The following is a 23,941-nucleotide window of genomic DNA, read 5'->3' as shown; positions in this document are numbered from 1 at the left end:
AATCTCTCTCCACCCATCCTTTCCATCAAGGGAAACCCATGTTAACAGTTTATTAGTAATATTTCCATACATTTCTTGTACTGATACATATAAGTAGGTGGGAGGAGATTATGATGTTTCAGAAGGTTTTGAACAAATAAATGGGCAATATAGCATAAGAATAATAACAGCACTCTTAACTATAGAGAACAAACAGACGGTTGCCAGGGGGAGGCGTAGAGGGCTGGTGATGAAACAGGTCATGGGGACTAAGGAATGCACTTGTCATGATAAGCACCAGGTAATGTACGAAAGTGTTGAATCACTATATTGCACACCTGAAACTAATATAACACCCTATGTTAACTAACTGGAATTAAAATTAAATAAAATAAATAAAAACAGCAACAGCAAGACAAACAGAATTTAATCTGGGAATGCAAGGGTGGTACATTTCAACATAATGATGAGATATCAACAGATTAAAGAACCGTATGATCATATGAATATATACTAAAAAGCCATGGCAAAAATTCTAATAGTAAGATAGGAATAGAGGGGGAAACTTAAAGAGAGAAGACTAACCAGGGGCTCCTGGGTGGGTCAGTCAGTTAAGCATCCAACTCTTGATTTCAGCTTAGGTCATGATCTCAGGGTCATGAGATGGAGCCCCAAATCGGGCTTTGTGCTGAGTGTGGAGCCTGCTTGGGATTCTCTCTCTCCCTCTGCCCCTCCCTCCCACGCCCCTCACACATACAGTCACTCTCTCCCTCTCTCCCTCTTCCTCAAAAAAAAGAAGACTAACCAAAATCAAGAGGCAAATATTATCCTGTAATAAACCACTGAAACCACTTCAGTTAAAAATCAGTAATTGGGCAAGGATGCTCATTATCATCATTATTATTGAATACTTTCCTAGTGATTTTAGTTAGCAAATACAATAAAACAAGAAAATTCAATCATTGGCATAAACATTAGGGGGAAAGAGACAAAACTATCTTATTTGCTGTTGCTGGTGACTTCATACAGAGAAAACCTCAAGAGGCTCTAGAGAAAAGCAAAACAAACCACTAGAATCAACAAGATAATTTAGTGGTTGAATACAAGACAGTTATGTAAAAATCAATAGTTTCTCTTTCTTTTAGCAATAAGCACCTAGAAACAGAAACAAAAAATCCATTCAATATTAACAAAACCTATATAATATCTAAGGATAAATGTAGCCAGAAAAGCACAGGACGTATATGAAGCAAACTATAAAATCTTATTAACGAGCCCCCAAACAAGATGTGATCATTTACAGTTCTCTCAAGATTAAATGCAAGTTTAATCAAGTTCCAATTAGAATCCCAACTGGTGTTGCCAGATAAAATACAGGATGCATAGTCTAATTTGAATTTCAGAAAGCAATGAGTAATTTTTTAGTGTAAGTATGTCAACATAAGTATGTCTCATGCAATATTTGGGACATACTTCTACTAAAAATATATTTCCTAAATCTGGCAACCTTAATCCCAAAAGGACTGGAGGTGAGGGGAGAACTGAATAAAATGATTCTAAAGTATATGTAAAAAAACAAATGCTCTACAATAGTCAAGGAAAGTAAGAAAAAGCAAAAATAGTGACAGAAGATGTATTCAGGCCCTGTCAGGACTCTCAGGACATACCTGAGCTCTGATGCAAAAGAATTTAATGCAGAGACTATTGACAAAGATATGGGCAGAGTTAAGGGGCCTACCAGGGAGGGTGAAGCCCTCATTAACAAAAGCAGGAAGGCATTAGTTCCAAAGAAACAAGGAGAGAAAATAATGTCATCAGAATCACCTAAGACAGCTGTGACCAAGGCAGAGGCGCCGCCTAGCAGGAGCGGGCAACTGATGGAATAAAGTTCTAGAAGGAAGAGATGGAATCTCGCCAGGGGAAGAAGGTCACCTGTAGAGCAGAAGGAAGGAAGAGCGGTAGTCAAAGACTGAAGAAGAGAGAAAAGAAGTTGAAGGGTTTTTTTCTAAGAAGGTTTCCTCTTGCCTGCGGAGCAGTATCTGCTAAGATGCTTTCAGGAGCAGGCATGAGGCCTTCAACTGAGGGCTGGTGTTTCCACCCTAGGCAGAGAAGCCAGGGAGACTGTGCATATCATCAACAAGGAGGAGCAGGGGTTCCATTTTGCCTTCCAGGACAACTCCCGATATTCTGAAGGTTTCAGCAACAGCCTGGTGCTATGTCCCATGGAAGGCTGGATCCCACCACTGTCCAGGTAAAGAAGAAGTCCCCCATGACTACACCCTCCCAAAATAGCAGGGGTTCTAGACCTGCTAGCCAGGAGAATCCATTCCCTTCAGAGTGCCCTGTCTCGAGTCTCTTCCAACTCTACAGTTTGTATGAACAATCCCATCCCTGTCGTATTTATTTCCCATTGTTCATGTTCCTGATAAACTGTAGAGCCCTGAGAACTTTAAGACCTTCTTCTCAATATTTTCTCTCCTGTTTATATTCTTTTCCTTGCTATCTATGAATTCATGAAGCAGTGACACACTGTGTCTGGCACCTCTTCCAAACTCATCGTAACTTGGAAAGGCAATGCTTTTTCCTCATAGTGCATGTGCTAATCCATCAGGCTCATGTTCTTTAGCAGGTTATATAGCAGGTTGGCCTGGTCAGCTCATCTGCTGTCTTCTTCCCCAACCAGGTTCCCAGTGGATATTTTCTTCACACCGAAGCAGGAAGGAGATGTGAACTTTAATTTGATCTGCAATGTGAAAAAGAAAGCCCACCCTCTGACCTTAAATGTCAAGGCTGAGGGATACACTATGAATGCAGAGGTTAAATGCAGGGACAGGACTGGCTTGATCACGCTCCTGACTCCTAAAGACACTAACCTTATCAACTTCTATGAGGTAAGAATGTGAGAGAGCCTTGCTTCATTCTTTATCTCTCTCTCTCTCTCTCTCTCTCTCTCTCTCTCTCTCTCTCGTCTGTCTCTCTGTTTCCACACTGGCTGGGAAAGGCAGTACAAGTGAATGTTAGCTGCATCTCTCTGTTTCAAATGCCAGGGAGACCAGGAGAACAGAAACATGCCAGAAGCATCTCCATCCTCAGAACGCATATAGTTTTGATGTGAAAACCTATTTTATATTTCAGGGGGTGGAGAGATGATAGGGAAGGGAGGAATCCTTATATTAAACATACAGGAAAGATGTTTGTCTACCAAGGGAGGTCTAAAAATTAAATTGCTATCTTACTCTTCAGGTATGAGGATCCCCAACACTTAGTAGCACTTGCTGGAATATCTGACTACATTAATCCCATGATACTCAACTCACTAACATCATCTGTCATTCCTATTTCCCAAAGGATAGTTTTCCCCAAAATCTTACATATCCTAACCCCAGAGAAGGGAACCATGATTTCCGTTCCATCAACATACTACTCTGTCTCTGTCTCTCAGGTAGAGCTGAACGAATGTGTTCAGTGTGAACTCAGCTTTATCAACACTGGAAAGTTCAACTTCAGCTTCCAGGCAGAGTTATCTGGCCCCAAAGCCCTGCTGCAGTACTTGGAATTTGCCCCCATTGATGGCAGTGTGGATGTGGGACAAAGTGCACATGCCTCCTTGTCTTTCCAGCCATTTAAGAAGTGTGTCTTGAAGGGCCTGGAACTCAGAATCAAGGTGAGACCATTTAACATTGTCTGATCCTGAAAGCACTCACAGCACTCTGTCTTGAGAGATTAACTCTCCTGTATGTTCCTTGTCTTCTCCACCCTGCCAGAAGCTCCTGTAGAGTGGTCATGTTGGAGATAGTCTCACAATCTCTAGTATAAAGGCCTTATCCACAGTTGAGGCACCTGGTGAATAAGTGTCCATTGAAAAGCAGTTGACCATCCATGCACTGGAATCCTATGCAGCTATTAAAATAAATAAGGGAGACAGATAGGAGGTGGAGAGGAAGCAAGGGAGACAAAATATGTATAACATTTTCCAAGATAAATTATTGAATGAAAAAAACAAGAAATTATGATGTCCGCAGGAATGGCAGAGAAGGACCTTCGAAGAACTGCTCTTCCATAGTGATGAGAACACTGGCAAAAACTAGCAAAAGCAACCTTTTTCAGAATCTTGAAATTAACCAAGGGCTAGCAAGAATCCTAAGATCTTTTATTCAAGAAAAATGGCTGAATTGTGTGTATACACCTCATTCTCTTTATTCATCTGTTGATGAACATTTAGGTTGTTTCCACATCTTGACTACTGTGAATAGTGCTATACTGAATACGAGAGTGTTAATATCTCCTCAAGGTCCTGATTTCACTTCTTTTGGATACCAAAGCCAAAGAAAGTCACCACAAGAAAAGAAAACCATAGGCCAAGATCCCTGATTAATATAGGTACAAAAATCCTCAACAAAATACCTGTAAACCAAATCCAAGAATACACTGAAAGGATCATACACTACAACCAAGTGGGACTTCTCTCTCAGATGCCAGGATGGTTCAACATACAAAAATCAATTAATGTGATATCTGACATTAACAGAATAAAGGATAAAAATCACGTGATCATTTCAATAGAAGTGGCAAAAAGCATTTGACAAAATTCATAACAAAAACTCTCAACAAACTAGGATTAGAAGGAAAGTACTCCCACATAATAAAGGTCATATATGAAAAGCTCACAGCTAACATCACACTCATTAGTGAAAAGCTAAAAGCTTTTCCTTTAAGATCAGGAACAAGGCAAGGATGCCCATTCTCACCACTTCTGGAAGTCCTAGGCAGAGCAATGAAACAAGAAAAAGAGAAAAGGTATCCAAATCAAATGAAAGAAAGAAGTAAAATTATCCCTGTGTGCAGACAACATGATCTTATATATAGAAAACCCAAAAGATTCCATTAAAAGAATCTGTTAGAATTGGGGCACCTGGGTGGCCCAGTCAGTTAAGCATCTGCCTTCAGCTCAGGTCATGACCTCAAGCTCCTGGAATTGAGCCCCACATCAGGCTCCCCAGTCAGTGGGGAAGTCTGCTTGTCCCTCTTCCTCTGCCCCTCCCCCTGCTTGTGCTCTCTCTATCAAATAAGTAAATAAAATTTTTAAATTAAAAAAAATCTGTTAGAATTAATCAAATAACTCAGTAAAGTTGCAGGACACAAAGTCAACAAACAAAAATCAGTTGCTTTTCTATATGCTAATAAGAAGCTACCAGAAAAGAAAATTACGAAAATAATCTTATTTACAATATCACAGAAGAGGATTCAATTCTCAGGAATAAACTTAACTAAGGTGGTGAAAGACTTGTATGTTGAAAACTACAAAATGCTGGTGAAAGAAATTAAAGACACAAATAAATGGAAAAACATCCTCTGTGGATGGAAAGCCTTAATATTGTTACAATGTCCGTATTACCCAAAGCCATCTGTAGATTCAGTGCAATCCCTATCAAAATCCCAACGGAATTTTTTTTTACAAATACAGAAAAACAGTTCTACAATTCATACAAAACCACGAAAGACCACAAATAGCCAAATCAATCCTGAGAAAGAACAAGGCTATAAGCATCACACATCCTGATTTCAAAATATATTATAAAGCTAATATCAAAATAGTATAGTACCATCAAAATAGTATAGTACCAGCATCAAGACAGACCCTAAACCAGTGGAACGGAATAGGGAGCCCAGAAACAAATGCACATATATATGGCCAACTGATCTTTGACAAGGTGCCAAGGATACCCAATGGGAAAGGAGAGTCTCTTCAACAAATGATGCTGGGAAAACTGGATATCCATATGCAAAAGAATGAAACTGAGCCTTTTACACCATCCCCAGAAGTCAGCTGCAAATGGATTAAAGACTTAAACATAAGACCTGAAACCATAAAGCTCCTAGAAGACAATATCGGGGGAAAGTTTCATGACCTTGGTTTGGCAGTGACTTCATCGATATGACACTAAATGCACAGGCAACAAAAACAAAAACAAAGAAACGGGACTACCTCAAACTCAAAAGTTTCTGCACAGCAAAAGCGACAGTTGACAGAGTGAAGAGACATGGTCTTTATTCGTATACTCAAGGAGAAGGTGACTGACAGGGAACTGGGGGGTACAACGGTTGGAACCCACAGTCAGGTGCTGGACAGTCCATAATTTAGATGGACATGAAGTCATAGCACAGTCTAAAATAAAAATTTTTTTTTTCAATTAGAAAAAAAAAAACGTAAAACTCCTAGCCTGGAACTCAAGGGCAATGTTGCAGTCGTTTTCCCTTGGGAAGAGCCAGGCACGCCACCTCAGAAGGAGCCCATCCCTTGGGAGAACTGGCTTTTTTCAGAACTTTCATGTCTTACGGAAAAAAGAAACATCACACACATCGTAGTACCTTCCTGCTCTAATTAGCAGAAGAGTTGAAGGTGGTCAATCTTAATCCTTTACAGGGAATCAGTCACAAAATACAAAGACTTTAAAAGCCTTAAGTAAGAAACTGTTTTTCAGTTTATGAAGTCACTTACGAAAACTTGTACCAATGATGTACCAATGCTTATTCTAATGATGTTTAGGATAAATAGGGGATATTTGTTTTAAATAAATTTTCAACTTAGGAAACTTCATATTATAAAGTTTCTGAAGAGCAAATTAAGGTGATGTCCCAACAGGCGCATATGTCATCTTGTTGAGAGTCCAGGTATGACCCATACTCTTTATATTTCTCCACTCTTTCACCCTTGGCATAGGGGCCTTTGACCTCCTTCTTGTCCTTTCCTGGTCACAAGGGGACCATCCGCCCTGCAGCCCTGGGTCTGCATTCAACGTGGAAATAAGAGGGAATTCCGAGCCTAAAGGCAAAATAAACAAAAACCAACAACCAAACAAACTTTCCCAGAGAGACCGCCTCTGTATTCAAAATAGGACACCTTCTTGTCCTCTTCTGTTTATACCCTGATGACCAGAACTAGCTCTGATGACCTCCCTTAGTGTCCAGGAAGGACAGGAACTCTAGTATTTCCACCCCGGCACCTGGGCAACTAAGCAGAGTCCTGCTGATAGGGAACCCTTGGGAAGCAGATGGGGGACAGTAACTAGCAGTCTGCCACACCTCTGCCTTCCAGCTGAATCACGGCTGCAGGACCCAATGCAGGGTCTGATTGCAGAGTATCCCACTGTGCTTTCCTCAAGTAAACAAACTTCTTTTTTTAAAGATTTTGTTTATTTGACAGACAGAGACACAGCGAGAGCGGGAACACAAGCAGGGGGAGAGGGAGAGGGAGAAGCAGGCTTCCCACGGAGCAGGGAACCCGATGGGGGCTCGATCCCAGGACCCTGGGATCATGACCTGAGCCGAAGGCAGACGCTTAACGACTAAACCACCCAAGCGCCCCAAGTAAACAAACTTCTAACCTGTGAATCAGAATCTCTGCCCATGGAGTCCTGGCACCTGTATTTTTTATTTATTTTTTTTTTGGAAAAGCACCAACTGCTTTCCTCCTTCGCCTGAGGACTTGAGGAGCCCTTTGTTCACACTTGTAATCACTCTCTGCCTGCCATTCCCTCCCCACAGATCAGCCACGGCCCTACATTTCTGTGCAGCATCTCAGGCTGCGCTGTGAGCCCAGCTGTTCATTTCTCCTTCACCAGCTACAACTTTGGGACCTGCTTCATCTACCAAGCTGGAATGCCCCCATACAAACAAATCCTGGTTGTCACCAACAAGGAAGAAACGTCTATGAGGTACGCAGACTTCCCAGAGCTTCCAGAGGAGTCTGTAGCTCCTTGTGGGTCCTACAGGTGAAGTCCTGCCAAAACAGAAAAAGGAAGATTATGGGAAAGAATCAAATACAGCTGGGCATGAATCCCGAGTCTCCTTTCCCCACCACTAATACTTGGGTAGCCATGAGCTACTCTGCTGAAAAATCTTAAAATGAGGAGGGCAATACCAGATGACCTGATGAGAGGTTCATTGGCTTCCATTTACTTTCCCAACATAATAGATGTGGAAACCAAGGTTTGAAGAGTTAAAAAGTGAATTTGTCAGGCCATTACTTTGTAGTAAATAACAGATCTATGCCGAGCTTAAATCTTATGATTAAAATCCAGCTTCTCTGCACCATCCCTGTGTAGAATGTTCCAGTACGGGTTTCTGGGCCTTATTCCAGACCTACTGAAACAGGATTTCCAGAGACTAGCCCAGAGACCTGTGTTTCCTCAAATCCCTCTAGGTTAGTACTATGCAAGAGAACGTTCCTGGACAGTGGAACTGTTATGTATCTGTGCTGTCCAGTATGGCAGCCTATAACTACATGAGGCTGCAGAGCACGTAAATTGTGCCTGGTGCAACTGAGGGACCAAATTTTTAATTTGTTAAATTTCACTTCATTTGAATTTGAATTTGAATAGCCACTGGGTCTAGTGGCTACTGTATTGGATAGCACAGGCCTAAGTTCAAAGCCCACCTCTTCCCTAGCTGTGCGATCTTGGGCACATGTTCTCAACTCTCCTCGCCTGAGATGGTGGATAATAATAGCATCTCCCCTACGGGGCTATTAGGAGGGTTAAATTAGGTCCCCCAGAGAAAGTCCTGAGAACAGTGCCTGGAACATAGGAAACACTCAGTTATGGTTATCTGCTGCTGCTGCTGCTGCTGCTGCTAGGATGATGATGGTTATCAACCTGAAGCATTTGTTACAAGAGTGTCATGTGATTTGAAATGCTAATTAAAAATCTTATCTACCTGTACTCTTTCCTACATGATTTAATTCAATCGGAGTCCTACGTGAAGGCGTTAAGTTCTGTTTATTGGCCTAGCTGGACTCCTTCTTTAAATGCCTGGAAGACAGACAAGGAAGTGTTGTAGTGGAGAGGTCTCGTGCCTTCCTACCCCCAGGTGGAATAGAGTGGACATTGTCTTCGAAGATGCGCTGTACTCAGGCAATTAGTGATGAACGAGAACAGCTCACCTTCGCGGAATGTCTCCTCTTTGCCCGGCTTGGTGACTGACTCAGGCGCTCTATTCCATTTCATGCTCACAACAAGCTTATCAAGTAGCTGTCACTAACCCAGCTTTACAGATAAGGCAACAGAGGCCCAAAGGGGCCAAGGAACTTTTCTCCGTTCTCATGGCTGGTTAGTGATTAGAGCCCGGATCCAAACTCCTGTCTCTCTGACTCAGAACACATACTCCTCTCCGCTGTGCTTTGCCACCCAGTTACTTAGAAAGCATTTCCTCCTCCTTCTTTTTTTTCTTAGAAAGAGAGAGCATTTTCGCAGGGTGGGGGTGGGAGGAGAGGGGCAGAGGGAAAGGGATAGAGAATGTTAAGCAGGCTCCACGCCCAGCACAGAGCCCAGTGCAGGGCTCCATCTCACGACCCTGAGATCATGACCTGAGCTGAAATCAAGAGGCAGACACTTGACCTACTTAGCCACCCAGGCACCCCAGGAAGTATTTCCTTCCTTTGCATCGAGCAAAGGGCCACGGCACTTTTGAGTTTGAGGCCCAGTTCTGCCAGGATCTCAGGGTGTGATTTGGGGTAAGTAACTGGATTATGCGAGGGGGGCTTTGGGCTGGACCACTGCTGAGGTCGCTTCCAACCCTTACATCCTGTGACTGCAGGGCAGCAGGGCAGGAAATCCATCAGAACCCAGCTCAGAGAGACAAGGGGACAGAATTGGTCTTTCTGGGTGACTTAAACATGTGCTCTGACCTCCAGGAGCACAGGCTAGTGCTGCAGACCCTCTTCCTTTGTACACAAAATGGAAATATGCAGGCCCTCTAACTTCCACGCCTTCCTCCTGATTTTCTCTAGCTTAGACTGTCTGTACACCAATACCACGTACCTCGAGGTGAACTTCCGTGTCGATGTGATAAAGCCGGGAAAGACACTGGAGATTCCAATCACCTTTTATCCTCGAGAAAGTATCCAATACCGAGAACTCATCCCCTTTGAAATCAATGGGCTCTCACAACAAATAATTGAAATCAAAGGGAAAGGCACTGAAATGAAGGTAAGAGATGGTTGGTGAGAGCCTCAGGCTTGGCACCCTCCTTTTTGCCCTCCCAGTCACCTGTGCCCCCCGAGCCCACTCTTCCTCCCCTCTCCACCTGTCCGGCCCCCCAGCTACTCTGTCAGAGGCCAGCCAGTCCTACCGAAGGATGAACTGTCAAATCTGACTCTTACTCAGCACCAGACTTTAGTGTACCATAGGCCACAAGGAATCACAAGCACCGGAGAAACACTCTTTTTCTTGGAGAAGCTGGAGACTGTCGGATACGTAATCCTGAGCACGTCCTTCCCCTCTTACATCAGGGCTTGTCCTGTTTTCAGGTTTAATAGGCTAGATTTGTTTGGGACAACAGTTTGTTTTGGTTATGTATGCAGACGTAAGTTTCACTTGTGGAACATCTTTCCTTAATGCCACATTGATTAGTATTCTCTGCCAGGCCCAGATCCCAGGATTATGTTTGATTGAGGGCATCTCTTCTAAGTAGGTGCTCCTGATGAAAGTCCTGCTGCTAATCCCTTTATACCCAGTGTCTGGTAAACATTTAAGGTGTCTATTTGTTTGGCATATTTGCATTTTAATAGGAGGTTTTGGAAGACAGAAGCCTTTCCCAGATGCTCAGGAATGCATGGGGCCTTTCAGCCACTGAGAGAGAGAAGGTGTGGGAGGGAGGTCTCCCTGGCAGCCTTCCCATCGAGCTAGAGGAACACCAGAACATAGCACCTGGCGGGTCTGCACCCAAGCCCGAGGGGGGATCTCTTGCAATCTCACTGTTCATTCTGTCGCTCGCTCACTCTGCACTCACTGTGTGCTAGGTCCTTTGGGGGAAGTCCAGAGGGGGCCTCCGGGAGCACAGGCTACTGCCAGGGACTCTCAGCTTCTGAGACAGAATGGAAGCATGCGGGCTGGATATCAAGAAAGCTGAGGAGCAGGGGGTGTGCAGCTTAGGGACTGATCAAATGACAGTGACCCATGGATGCCGCACAGTCCTGCGGGCCAGGCCCAGCCTGAGCTCAGTCCATCCCGGCCGACCCCGGGACCAGTGCGTGACGAGGACGTGGAAGCGTGTCCGCTGTCGCACCTCTGCTGCCGCCTTTCTAGTCTGAACGCTCGGCACCGGCCACTCCTCCAGGCTTCTTCTCCCGCCCCCTTCCAGCCCGTCTCCACAGAGAGGCAGGCCAGAGCGCTCCCAAAACCCGCGTTTGACGGGGCCAGTCCGTGCTGCCCCAGCTTCCCACTTCTCCCGGCATGAACCCTGACTACCTCCAAGCCTGTCTTCTCAGGATGCCCCCCATTCCCCGCCCCAGGCCTTGGCTGAGCCACTCCTCCACCTCGGGGCCTCGCCACAGAGTGTCCCCTGCCCCCGGAGTGCCTCCAACCTCACACCCACCCCGACTCAACCTGACTAGATTCTACCCTTCCTTTAGCTCCCAGTGCAGTGTAGACATGCCTTCTCAGGGAGGCCTCCCCAGAACTGCCCGCCAGGTCAGCCTCTGTAATGTGCTCTCAAGGTACCCTGAGCTTTTCCTTCACGACCCTTGACCATGTTGTAATTATGTAGTTGTGTAATGAGCTGCCTAGGGGGTAGTTTATGCCCATGAGTGTTTACTGGGTGAGTGAATACCCATCCTATATGAAGAAGGCAGGACACTGAGAGAGAGGTACCACCCTTGCCTCGCCAGAGTGGATGTATCATGGTGGTTATTTTTCTCAGTAACTGATGAAACCCTCCCTCCCTGCTCTCTTTCCTGTTCTGCAGATTTCAGTCCTGGATCCAGCCAACAGGACTGTGAAGTTAGGAGCTGTCCTGCCCGGACAGGTTGTGAAAAAAACGGTTTCCATCATGAACACCAGCCACACCCAGCTCACATTCAGCCAGTCAGTCCTGTTCTCAATTCCAGAACTCCAGGAACCAAAGGTTGGTGCTCAGGGCTCCCAGGGGGCTCTTCATGCGTCCCGATGGTACAGCTGACCATGTTAGCAACACTGACTGCTCACACTTCTTGTGCACCTATAGCGTGCAGACCATTCTAAGAGCTTCCTGTGTGCTACCTCTGAGTGTCTTCACAAAAGCAGTGTAGGGCTAGTGCTTTCATTATTCTCATTTTACACAGAAGGACACCAAAGCTTAGAGGGGCCGCATACTTTGAAAGGGCAGCAGAGTGAAAGAGAAAGGGATGCGATTCAGTAGATCTGGATTCTCATGAATGTATCCTGCAGAAAGTTTGAAAAATATGGTAAGTCGTAAAGAAAACCATTTTCCCCATAATCTCACAATGACCGCCTTCCTGCCGTATGCCCACCCAGCAGAGAGACAGTGAGATCAAGCTCTCTGGCGTCTCTTCTTACAAGGGCTCTAGTCCCGTCACAAGGATCTCACCCTCATGACCTCATCTAAACCTAATTACCCCCTAAAGGCTGGACACCACTCACATGTGAATTTGGGGAACACAATTCAGTCCACAGCAAGGTGAATATGACATAGACTGGTCTGGTGGAGTTTCCAGTCTTCAGGGGTCACTGACACAGAAATAACACCCAGACAGCCTAGAAACTGCAGAGGCAGGCTGTGAATTGGGAAGGGGCAGCTCAGAGGACAGCTGGGGGCTGTTGGGAGGCCTCACAGTGGAGGGAGGCCTGTAGTGAGGTTAGGGTGAAGAGGTGTCTTGCAGGCAGACAGGGTGGGGAGCGGTGTGCTCGCAGGCAAAGGTACATGGTCTCCGAAGGGTCTGTGCTTGTGGACATCCAGGTGTGAGGTGGTGCAGCAGGAGCACTGAGAACCATCTGGGGTTTGCCAGAGACAGGAAAATGGGCTGAGGGAGCTAGCCAGAGCAAGAGAGCCTGTGGGTATCTCATCCCAGGGCCCATGCTGCCATCCAGAGACAGGGCCAACTTGTTGCTTTCGTTTCCTCATTCATCCAAGGCGACATCCTCAGTGCCACTCGGCCAGGGCCCGTGACCGTTGGGCCAAGCCACTTGTACTGGCCCAGTGGTCCCAGGCGGTCCTGGTGCAGTTTTCAGCTCATCTCACCCCTGCCGCCACAATCCCCCGCTCTGCACCCCAGGGAACACAAGCGCGGAAGGAGCCTCAGCTTCCTTCGAGCTGATTTTGATGGATTTCTGCCAGGACAAAGCAGGAAAGGGAGAGTATACGAAGTTAAACAGCAGTTCTCAGACTCTAGAACACGTGGGTCAGGGCACTTTTGAAGATGTGAGTTCCAGGCTCTCCCAAAATTCAGTAGGCCTGAGGAAGGACCTGGGAATCTGCATCTGAAACAGCACATTAGGGAACATGGTACAGAGAGGCCAGGGAGCCCTCCTTGGAAAGACACCAGAGCACTGTTTCCTCTTTCCTCTTATCGTACTATTTCCTCCACCAGGGAGTAGGGATCATTTGCTGCAAGGAGTTGAAGAGAGAATTAACATTTATGAAATGCCTATTTCATGCCACACATTTATACAGATGATCTGAATCTTCACCATAGAGTAAGTCACAGAAAGTTTAAGTAACTTGCCAAAGATGACCTGGCCAGTAGGAGAGAGCAGAATGGGATCTGACCCCTGGGCTTGTTGTAGCCCTAAGAGCAAGACCCAGGAATGGATGCCTCCGATCCCCCTGCCCTCAGCGGCTGAGTCTCCTTGTGGTTTTGTCCAGGTCATCACCCTGATACCATTCCACAACATCACTCTGAAGCCCAAAGAGGTCTGTAAGCTGGAAGTCATCTTTGCCCCAAAGAAGCGCATCCCTCCCTTCTCCGAGGAGGTGTTCATGGAATGTATGGGGCTCCTGCGTCCCCTCTTCCTCCTCAGCGGCTGCTGCCAGGCCCTGGAGATCTCCCTGGACCAGGAGCATCTCCCCTTCGGACCAGTCGTGTATCAGACACAAGCCACGCGTCGCATCCTTATGTTGAACACTGGTGACATGGGTGCAAGGTAGGAGAGCGGTGTGCCCACCCCGAGGCTAGCACAGCCCTGTGACACTGGCTTTGCCCTGGATCTGGACACAACATCTGTTTCACAAGTCAGGCCACTTAGTATTTCTTTCCCCTCCCTCTCACATCCCCTCCCATCGCTCAGATGTGACAGCAGTGGTCCCGCTCGGGTGACTGTTGCTGCCAGGATGACGAAAATTAATGTCCTCGAGAACATTTGCCTGGTGCCTGTTCTATGCCCTTTACATGGCTCCTCTTGGCTAATCCCACACAGTTCCATGGCTGATCCATTTTACAGATGAGACAACTGAGATTACTTTACCAAAATCATGCATTTAGCAAGGACTCACACTGTGCAGGTACAGTGCTGAGCATTCTTACAGATAAGCTCCCACTTAATTATCCCAGGCCCCTGTAAGGTCCTCTGTTGTCCCCATTTCACAGATGAATATGAGGCTCAAGGAGGTCAGGTGATTGACCTGAGGTCACATAGCCAAGAAGTGGGGGGAAAAGACAGGATTGGAACCCAAGACAGGATTGGAACCCAAGAACCAAGAGCCTCCTCTCCAGGCTCTTCCCTCTAGCTAGCAGGTGCCCACCCCCGTCACTACTCAGGCAGGCCCCCATAGCCATGCAGGCGGCCACCGAATACCTGCACGGGGCACCCTCGCCAAGACCTCAGTGAGAACAGTGCCCTGAGAGTGTGATGTGGCGGGCCCCCGAGTGCTGGAAGCACAGGTCTGCACTGCCCAACCTCTGTCTCCCATTGGCCCACAGAGGGATGACTACACAGGGCCCTCAGGTCCCAGTGCCACCAAGAGCAGGTGCAATGCTCACCTGCATCGCCTCTGCCCTCCTGGATGGGGCGGGTGGGGAGGGGTTGCTGATAACCACGGTCTCGGGAGGATTCCAGTCCTAGCCCAATCACTTCCTAGCCGTGTGATCTTGGATACACATGTGTTAGTGCATTCATGCACATGTTCCCCCGTGAGCCACTGGTGGACCATAAGATAAGATGCAGCCCCTTCCCACCCTGCTCTGGTCTGAGAGGCAGCTGAGCCATCTTACCCAGGAGAGACCTGGCTCTTGTGCCCACTGCCTCTGCTGCACTCAGTGGTGGTCTTCCTCCCAGGTCCCAGGGAGTGCTCATTAGCAGGTAAACCTCCCAACTAAAAGCCCAGGCGAAGTCTCTTGATCTCAGCAGCATTGAGGACACCCCCAGGATACTAGTAAACTGTCTTTCTTGTCTCCTTTTATCTTGGAAAAGGTTTAAATGGGATGTCAAAAAATTTGAGCCTCATTTCTCCATCAGCCCAGAAGAAGGCTATATCACTGTGGGCATGGAGGTTTCGTTCAAAGTGACCTACCGTCCCACTGAAGTGGGCAAGGAGAGTCTCTATAAAAACTTGCTCTGCTTCATCCAGGGAGGCAATCCCTTGAGCCTAACCCTATCTGGAGTCTGCGTGGGACCACCTGCAGTAAAAGAGGTCAGTAGATGCTGCCCACAGATGGGCCAGTGGCCAGAGTGGGCCCAGCAAGCTCCACAAGTGAATTCAGCCAGGGCTTCTAGAAACAAGTGACTCTGTTCAAACAGTCCTCGGTGCCAACGTCAAACATTCAGACCTGCTTCCCAACCCCTGCCACAGGGCTTTTGCATAATCTGTTCCCACTGCAGCAATATTCATTTTCCCTCTTCATCCTATTCATTCTTCAGCCCTCAACTCAAGCATCACATTCTCAAGGAAGATTTAACTGATATCTCTGGCTAGATCAAATTCTGTTACACACTCTGTAAGTAAAGGGGAAACACCTTTGTCTCCTTCTCTCTCGTTAATAAAGGGGGGAGGGGGCCTTGAGTTAATCCTCTGCTAGCCATGTCCATAGAAACCTGAGAATGGACTGTGTTCCACTTATGGTAAAAACGCTTATGGCGAAAATGACACCCAATCTTCATCTCTACTATCCCATTATTTCAAGAGTGTTATGTAAATGGACTCATGCGGTATGCTCTGAACATGTATGTACAAGTCTTGGCAAGAACAGATGCTTTCATTTTCTTGGGTAAATATCTAGGAGTGGAATGGCTGGGTCATAGAGCAGGCATATATTTACTTTTTTAAAAACCTACTAAACTGTCTTCCAAAGTGGTTGTGTCATTTTACATTTCTACTAGCAATGTCTGACATTTCCGCTTATGTCACATCTTGCCAACACTTGATACAGTCAGTTGTTTTAATTTTAGTCATCCTAATAGATATGTAGTGGTGTCTCCTTGTGTTTTTTAATTTGTAGCTCCCTAATGACTAACGATGTTGAGCATCTTTTCAGGTATTTATTTGCCACCCATATATCATCTTTGTTGGAGTATCTGTTCAAATTTTCTATCTTTAGCTGGGTTGTTTGTTTTCTTCTTACTGAGTTTTGAGAGTTCTTCATATATTCAGGACACAAATTTTCCATTTAGATCTTCAATCTGTTTAAAGTTAACTTGTGTATGTGGTGCAAGATATGGATCAAAATTCATTTCATTGTATTTTTTTGTATACTGATATCCAATTGTTCCAGCAACATTTGTTAAAAAGATTATCATTTCTCCACTGAAATACCTATGCACCTTGGTCAGAAACCATTTAACCATATAGGTGCAGCTCTATTGCTGAATTCTGTTCTTGTCTGTTAGTCTATTTGACTGTCCTTACCACCACTGCCACACTGTCCCCATTGCTACATTCGGTGGTCAGTTCTCAACTGTTGACCTGTTGATAGCATTTGAGACCTTGAACAAGTCCCTTAAAGGAGGATCCTTCCAACACTTTCCTCACATGCTTCCTAGGATACCACCCTTTCCTAGGTTTCCTCCTACCTTATTAGATGCTCCCTCTGATTTCTTCTGATTTTTCTTAACATTGGTGTGTGCCAGTCAGGAATTAGTTCTTAAATTTCTTCTTTTTCTAAAAACAATTAACTTCCTGACAATCTCATCCAGTTTCTTGGCCTTAAAAAAAAAAAAAAAAAGCCATACCCTCAACTCCCAAATATGTATCTCCATCCTGAACCTTCCCTCGAACTCCTCATGTGTAAATTCCATCACCTGCCTGAGGTGCCTGCTTTCTTCCAGGTGGTAAACTTCACCTGCCAGGTGCGCTCCAAGCACACGCAGACCATCTTGCTTTCAAACCGCACCAACCAGACCTGGAACCTGCACCCCATCTTTGAGGGCGAGCACTGGGAGGGGCCAGAGTTCATTACCCTGGAGCCCCATCAGCAAAACAAGCCCTATGAGATCACCTACAGACCCCGCACCATGAACTTGGAGAACCGCAAACATCAGGTAGACTGAGGCTTCCCCCACCCACTTTGGTTTCCCTGTGTGGTTGGAGGGGGAAGAGTGGTGCAAAAGAGGTGAGGAGACAGAGTTTGGGGGCTCAGAGAATGTTCAAACGAGGGGACCCCACGAATCGTGTTGGAACAATAGGGAATCATGCAGATTATCGAGTCCAAAGCCTCCCTTGGTGCCCACATGTTTTCATGTATAGGCGATTCTCTTGGAATGAGGGGCACAGTTCTGAAAGAGTCCTGGACTAAGCATCAAGCAATTAATATTTAGCTTAATTGCACAAATAACATCATCGTGGCTGTAATAAAAATAAAAAAGGAAAGAAGCCGTAGTCTTCAACCCTAAAAAAGAACTATTTTCTTCTCTCTTCACTACCAACCTTCATTCAGATACAGCCATAGCTGCCATCATCACATACCCAATTTTGCCTTCTGTTTATTTTCACTTTCCATTATATCATGAACATTTTTCTGTTTCACTAGATAGTCTTTGTGATCATCATATTTAATGATTGTCTAATATTTCTTTGAATGAGAGTTCCATAATTTATTTAACATTCCCCAGTTGTTGAATATGAAAGTTATTACCAAATTTTCATCAATATTATAAATGGTTTTAATATATGTGTGTGTATGCAGCTTTTTCCTCTGAAGGGATTTTTAAGTTCCCTCGGGTAAAGCCTCCGGCTAGCTCAATCGGTAGAGCATAGGCTCTCAAGTTCCTTGGGGTGGGGTTCCTGGTTCAAATACATATGAACACTTTTATGACTCTTTTTTTTAAAAAAATTTTATTTATTTATTTGAGAGAGCAAGAATGAGAGAGAGAGAGAGCACATGAGAGGGGGGAGGGTCAGAGGGAGAAGAGACTCCCTGCTGAGCAGGGAGCCCGATGTGGGACTCGATCCTGGGACTCCAGGATCATGACCTGAGCCAAAGGCAGTCGCTTAACCAACTGAGCCACCCAGGCGCCCGACTTTTATGACTCTTAAAACATACTGCCACGATGCTTTCTAAGAGTTATGCTTATGTCAGGGCCTACGTTAACCCTGTGTTACTACCATGCCTGAGAGGAAGCTAATAAGGGACCTTCTGTGCCATTCTGACCACGCTTCTTCTCCTTAGGGCACCCTCTTCTTCCCCCTCCCCGATGGGACTGGCTGGCTGTATATGCTGAATGGGGTTTCTGAGCTCCCCAAAGCCGTGGCCAACATCTTCCGTGAAGTACCATGTAAGACGCCCTACGTTGAACTCCTGCCAATCACCAACTGGCTTAACAAGCCCCAGAGGTGAGGGAGTGGGGCAAGGAGTCAGGGTGGAGGAGATGGAGGAGGGAGGACATCCACTGTCTAGCCTGGCCTTTCACCTGGTCAGCACCTCTAGAGGACATTGAGGGACTGAAAGAATCAGAGACAAATTTCCCTGATGTGAACAGGCACTGCCTGACCTCTAAGCTTCCAGACCCCCAGTGCTATCTGTGAATAGCGGAGTACCTAAGTCTCCTAGACCAGGGCCTGGCACAAAATAAGTGCTCAGTAAATGTTAGCTGTTATTATTGTCAAAATGAGAATCGTGGTGGTTATTACTGAGTGCTCCACCATATCACCTCAGCCACTAGCCAAAGAAGGATGTCCCTTGGATCTTTAGTTGCAGTGGGAGTAGAGTAGAATACAAGGGCTAGAGAAGCTTGAAGACTAGCAGCCTTGTCCCCTTCTTTTACAGAGAAGGAGCCAAAGGCTGGGAGAAGAGGTTTACTTACTGAAGGCTGCCAGGTAGCATAATGGATGAAGGCCCAGACCCAAGTTTGAATCCTGGTTCTACCAATAACTAGTCATGTTATCTGAGCATGTTTCCTCTTGGCCTCTATTTCCCCATTAGTAAGACGGAGGTGATAATCATGTGTAACTCCATGTTTTACTAGGAACACATGTGGAGCCCTGACTCAGCACGTGGCACATAATAGGTGTCAATAAATCATAGTTATTGGTATTGTTAGAGACAAAGTAAAGACCAGAGCCCTGGACCCACGTGCTTGTCATAAAGTCAGGAGTAGAAATAGCACCTTTCCTTCTTTCCTCTGGGCAGACAGTCACATTTTCTCTATCCTCTCTTCATGTGCTGCTATGTCCCCCCAGATTCCGGGTCATTGTGGAAATGATAAAACCAGAGAAGCCAGACCTAAGCGTCACCTTAAAAGGCCTTGACTACATTGATGTACTGTCTGGCTCCAAGAAAGACTATAAGCTGAACTTCTTTTCCCACAAGGAGGGACTATACAGTGCAAAGGTATCTATATGTTAAAAGCATTTCCCTGGAACCCTGGAGGTTTGCCGCTGAGGTGATGATCCTGGGGTTAGGGAGTGAAGATGTCCTTCCACCGCCAGCCTATCCTTACCCTGTTGGGCTAACCATTTAGTGACCTGGCAAAGGCTCTCAGGATTCCCAGCCTCTTTAAGGTGGAGCCAGATTGCAGGGCCACCCATCTGTCATGTAGACCGACACCAAACATTCAAAGCAGCAGAATCATGAAAATCCTTAAGTAGTGAATAACACTAGGCCAGCAAACACCAGACCACAATAATAAGAAAAGATCCCTTTTTCTAAGTGCTGCGTGTGGCTAGCACCATACTGAACACTCAGTACACACAACTAGTAATGTCAGAGCCAGGATTCAACTCAGAGGCACCTGCTCCAAGATACCATGGGGCCTTTCATGCATGAACTATTTCTCCTAATTCGTTCATTAGTCCAACAAGTACCTATGAGCATATCGGCCACATACTATACTAAGTGCTGGCAGCACGGCAATGATCACAAATAGGCATGGTCTCTGTCTTCGTGGAATGCCCAGTCCAGTGAAAGCAGAAGGCTATTAACCAAATAATAGTACTATGAATGTATAATTACAAAATGAGATATGCACTTTGAAGAAAAGGAGCACATATGGATCAGTAGCTCAAGGGTGGGGTTAGGGCTGAAGATAATATATGGAAATTACTCATTTATAGATAATGTAGAAATTACTTATTTATAGATAGTATTAGAAGCTCTGATGAAAGATGGAATAAGCTAGGGAAAGATTTTAAAGTGATAAAAGAAAAAACCTAGGAACGCATCTCCTCCCTCCAGAAGAGATAGTAGCAAAACCCACGCAGTAGATGTCATCCTTTCCTATAACCACTGAGGTGACCTGCTCCACTCAGATCACATTCACAGGCTAACAGAGAACCTTAAAATCAAGGTCTCATGAAACATCTGAAGGGGAAAAAAGGCCACTATAAATAGAAATACCAGCTCAACAAAGAGGAACCCCTAAGATAAAAGATGTATTAAAGCAAACAGAATATTTTTAGTGAATATTATTAATATCCTCAAAGGAATAAAGGAGGATAATCCTACCCATAATAGAAGAACAGGCTATTATGGAAGATAAGCAATTAGAGACCCAGAAAATAAAAAATGCAATGTTTGTAATAGAAAACCATAGAGAAAGGCTGAATAGTGTAATGAGGAAGAGATTACTAGTAAGTTAGAAGAAGGAGCTGAGTAATAGCACAGATTTAAGCACATGAGCACAAAGAAATGGCAAGAATGGAAGGAAGTAATAAGTGCTAGAGAGGGTATGGAGAGATTGGATCCGTCATGCATTGCTGATGGGAGTGTAAATGGTGCAGCTGCTACCAAAAACAGGCTGGCATTCCTTAAATGGTTAAACATAGAGTTACCATGTGACTCAGCAATTTCACTCCTAGGTGCATACCCAGGATAAATGAAAACATACGTCCACACAAGAACCTGTCCATAAATGTTCATAGCAGCATTATTCATAAGGCCAAAAAATGGTTATAAAACAAATGTCCATCAATCCAAATGGATAAGTACAGTGGAATATTATTTGGCAACAAAAAGAAATGGAAAGGAAGTGCTAATACATGCAACACAAGAGTGAACCTCAAAAACATTATGCTAGCTGAACAGAGCCAGTCACAAATGGCCACATATTATATGATTTCATTTATATGAAATGTCCAGAATAGGCAGATCTATAGAAAGAGAAAATAAATTAGTGATGCCTAGGGCAAGAGAGGATGAGTTAGGAGGAAATGGGGAATGATGGGTAATGGACACAGAGTTTCTTTTCAGGGTGATGAAAATGATCTAAAATTGACCGTGGTGATATTTGCATCACTTTGTGACTATACACTTTAAATGGATGAATTATATGGTATGTGAATCGCATCTCAATAAAGCTGTTTCAAAAAAAGAATGGAAGGAAATATGAGACGTAAAATATAAACCAAAGAGTTCTAATATCCACCTAATAAGAAATTCAATACCCAAAAAACAAATAATCCAGTTAAGAAATAGGCAGAAGACAAGAAGAAAAGACTTCTTTTCCGAAGAAGACATCCAAATGGCTTACAGACACATGAAAAGATGCTCAACATCACTTATCATCAGGGAAATACAAATCAAAACCATGATGAGATACCACCTCACACCTGTCAGAATAGCTAAAATTAACAACACAGGAAACAACAGGTGTTGGCGAGGATGTGGAGAAGGGAGAACCCTCTTGCAGTATTGGTGGGAATGCAAACTGGTGCAGCCCCTCTGGAGAACAGTATGGAGGTTCCTCAAAAAGTTAACAATAGAACTACCCTATGATCCAGCAATTACACTACTAGGTATTTCCCCAAAGGATACAAAAATACAGATCCAAAGGGGTACATCCACCCCGATATTTATAGCAGCATCATCAACAGTAGTCAAACTATAGAGAAAGCGCAAATGTCCATTGACTGATGAATGGATAAAGAAGATGTGGTATATATACAATGGAATATTATTCAGCCATCCAAAAAATGAAATCTTGTCATTTGCGATGATGTGAATAAAGCTAGAGAGTATTATGCTAAGTGAAATAAGTCAGTCAGAGAAATACAAATACCATATGATTTCACTCATATGTGGAATTTAAGAAAAAAAAACAGATGAATATATGGGAAGGGGGAAAAGAAAAAAAGGAGAGAGGGAAATAAACCATAGGAGACTCTTAATGATAGGGAAAAACTAAGGATCAATGGAGGGAGGGAGGTGGGGGATGGGCTAGATGGGTGATAGGATTTAAGAGGGCACTTGTTGTGATGAGCACTGGGTGTTATATGTAAATGAACCACTGAATTCTCCTCCAGAAACCAATATTGCACTGTATGTTAACTAAAATTTAATTTAAAAAAAAAGAGGTCCTAAAACAGAAAAACAAGATAATAGAAGGAAGAAAATACTCTTCAAAATAGTTGAAGAAAATTTTCCAGGGCTATTTGAAAAAGACTGAGTCTTGTAATTGAAGGGACCCAACAACTTGCCAAATAGGGTGAATGGAAAAAAAAAAAAACCTCACATCTAAATACATGAGAACAAAATTGTAGAAAACTGGCATAAAAAAGAAATTCCTAAATGATTCTAGAGAAAGTAAAAGGAAATAATCACAATAACATCAGATTTCTCATGGTAACACTGGATACAAGAAACAGTGGAGGGGCACCTGGTTGGCTCAGTAGGTTAAGTGTTTGACTCTTAATTTTGGCTCAAATCATGATCTCTGGGTCATGAGCTTGAGCCCCCATGATGGGGTCCACATTGGGCATGGAGCCTGTGAGCCTGCTTAAGATTTTCTCTCTTCCTCTCCCTCTGTGCCACCCCACCCCTATCACATGTGCATACATGCATGCTCACTCTCTTTCTCTCCAGAAAAAAGGGGGGGCAGTGGAGTAAGCTATTCATATAACTTAGAGTGATGTTCAATCTAGAACTTTTTCCAAACAAAACTATTACGAGGGCAAAATAAAGACATTTTTAAACATGCAAGGACTCAAAGTAACCTACCCATATATATAATCCATGTTTGAAAGAAGTACTATAAAAGTAAAAGTTTTTTAATTAGCAAAACTTTAAAAACAAGTAAGTGAATTCAAGAGGAAAACATAAGGATACAATGAACAAAGAATCAAACTTCAATTGATAGGTATTTCAAATAATTGTTGAAAAGCAATCTGAAATGAATATTTCATATGACCTCAATATAGGAAATAGCAAGGGGAGGAATAAAATAAGGCAATGAAAATTTTTTCTCATTCAGTGGGAAGCACATGGGGAAATAAAAGATGTTCTTTCATTCACCAGAAGGGTAGGGAAAGAATAAAGATAGTCATAAACTATAGATATGAACAGAAAAATATAAGTAAATATATGTTTTAAAGTGTTAAGTAAAAATGATGGTGAACACAGATCACAGAGTCTCTTTACAATAATATGTATTAAAATTAACAACACAAAAGTTTTTTAAAAATCAAAAGTACTTCTTCTGATTATAATGGAGTAACTACTCTTCCCACCATAAATGATCATAAAACTGGGCAAAGTTTCTGAGGCACGTCTTCTCAGGCATTGGCAACAGGGGCACAATACTGCAATCCATTGAAGAGAAGAAAAGCTAATGAGATGAATCTCCATAATTGTCCTGGCTCTCTGCCAAGGGACAGTTTCCTGACTGCAGTGCAGTGAGCTGGAGTCTAAGCAAAGCACAGCTGCCCCATTGAACTGACAATGCAGAAATCAGAGTTTGGTGCAGTTGAAATAGCTAGTCTCGACAGGGTGGGAGAGGAGTGGAGGGAGCAATGTATGGAGTGGCAGGGTGTTGGGAGGGAAGGG

General features: G+C 44.3%; 1 protein-coding gene across 1 annotated transcript in view; it reads left to right on the top strand.

The window, feature by feature from the left end:
- Nucleotides 1–23,941, top strand: part of HYDIN (HYDIN axonemal central pair apparatus protein) — a 374,533-nt gene that overhangs the window by 338,214 nt on the left and 12,378 nt on the right. The window contains exons 76-86 of the mRNA XM_073880040.1: nt 2,083–2,230; nt 2,663–2,870; nt 3,422–3,643; nt 7,525–7,694; nt 9,767–9,965; nt 11,722–11,880; nt 13,618–13,895; nt 15,162–15,381; nt 17,013–17,225; nt 18,353–18,516; nt 19,363–19,513. Of these exons, the coding sequence (XP_073736141.1) occupies nt 2,083–2,230; nt 2,663–2,870; nt 3,422–3,643; nt 7,525–7,694; nt 9,767–9,965; nt 11,722–11,880; nt 13,618–13,895; nt 15,162–15,381; nt 17,013–17,225; nt 18,353–18,516; nt 19,363–19,513 (2,132 nt within the window). The remainder of the gene's footprint in view (nt 1–2,082; nt 2,231–2,662; nt 2,871–3,421; nt 3,644–7,524; nt 7,695–9,766; nt 9,966–11,721; nt 11,881–13,617; nt 13,896–15,161; nt 15,382–17,012; nt 17,226–18,352; nt 18,517–19,362; nt 19,514–23,941) is intronic.

Source organism: Callorhinus ursinus, unplaced genomic scaffold (genome assembly GCF_003265705.2).
Source record: "Callorhinus ursinus isolate GAN/ISIS: 27379988/994484 unplaced genomic scaffold, GSC_fseal_2.0 scaffold37, whole genome shotgun sequence".
Classification (NCBI taxonomy): Eukaryota; Metazoa; Chordata; class Mammalia; order Carnivora; family Otariidae; genus Callorhinus; species Callorhinus ursinus.
This window is presented reverse-complemented; position numbering and strand designations above follow the sequence as displayed.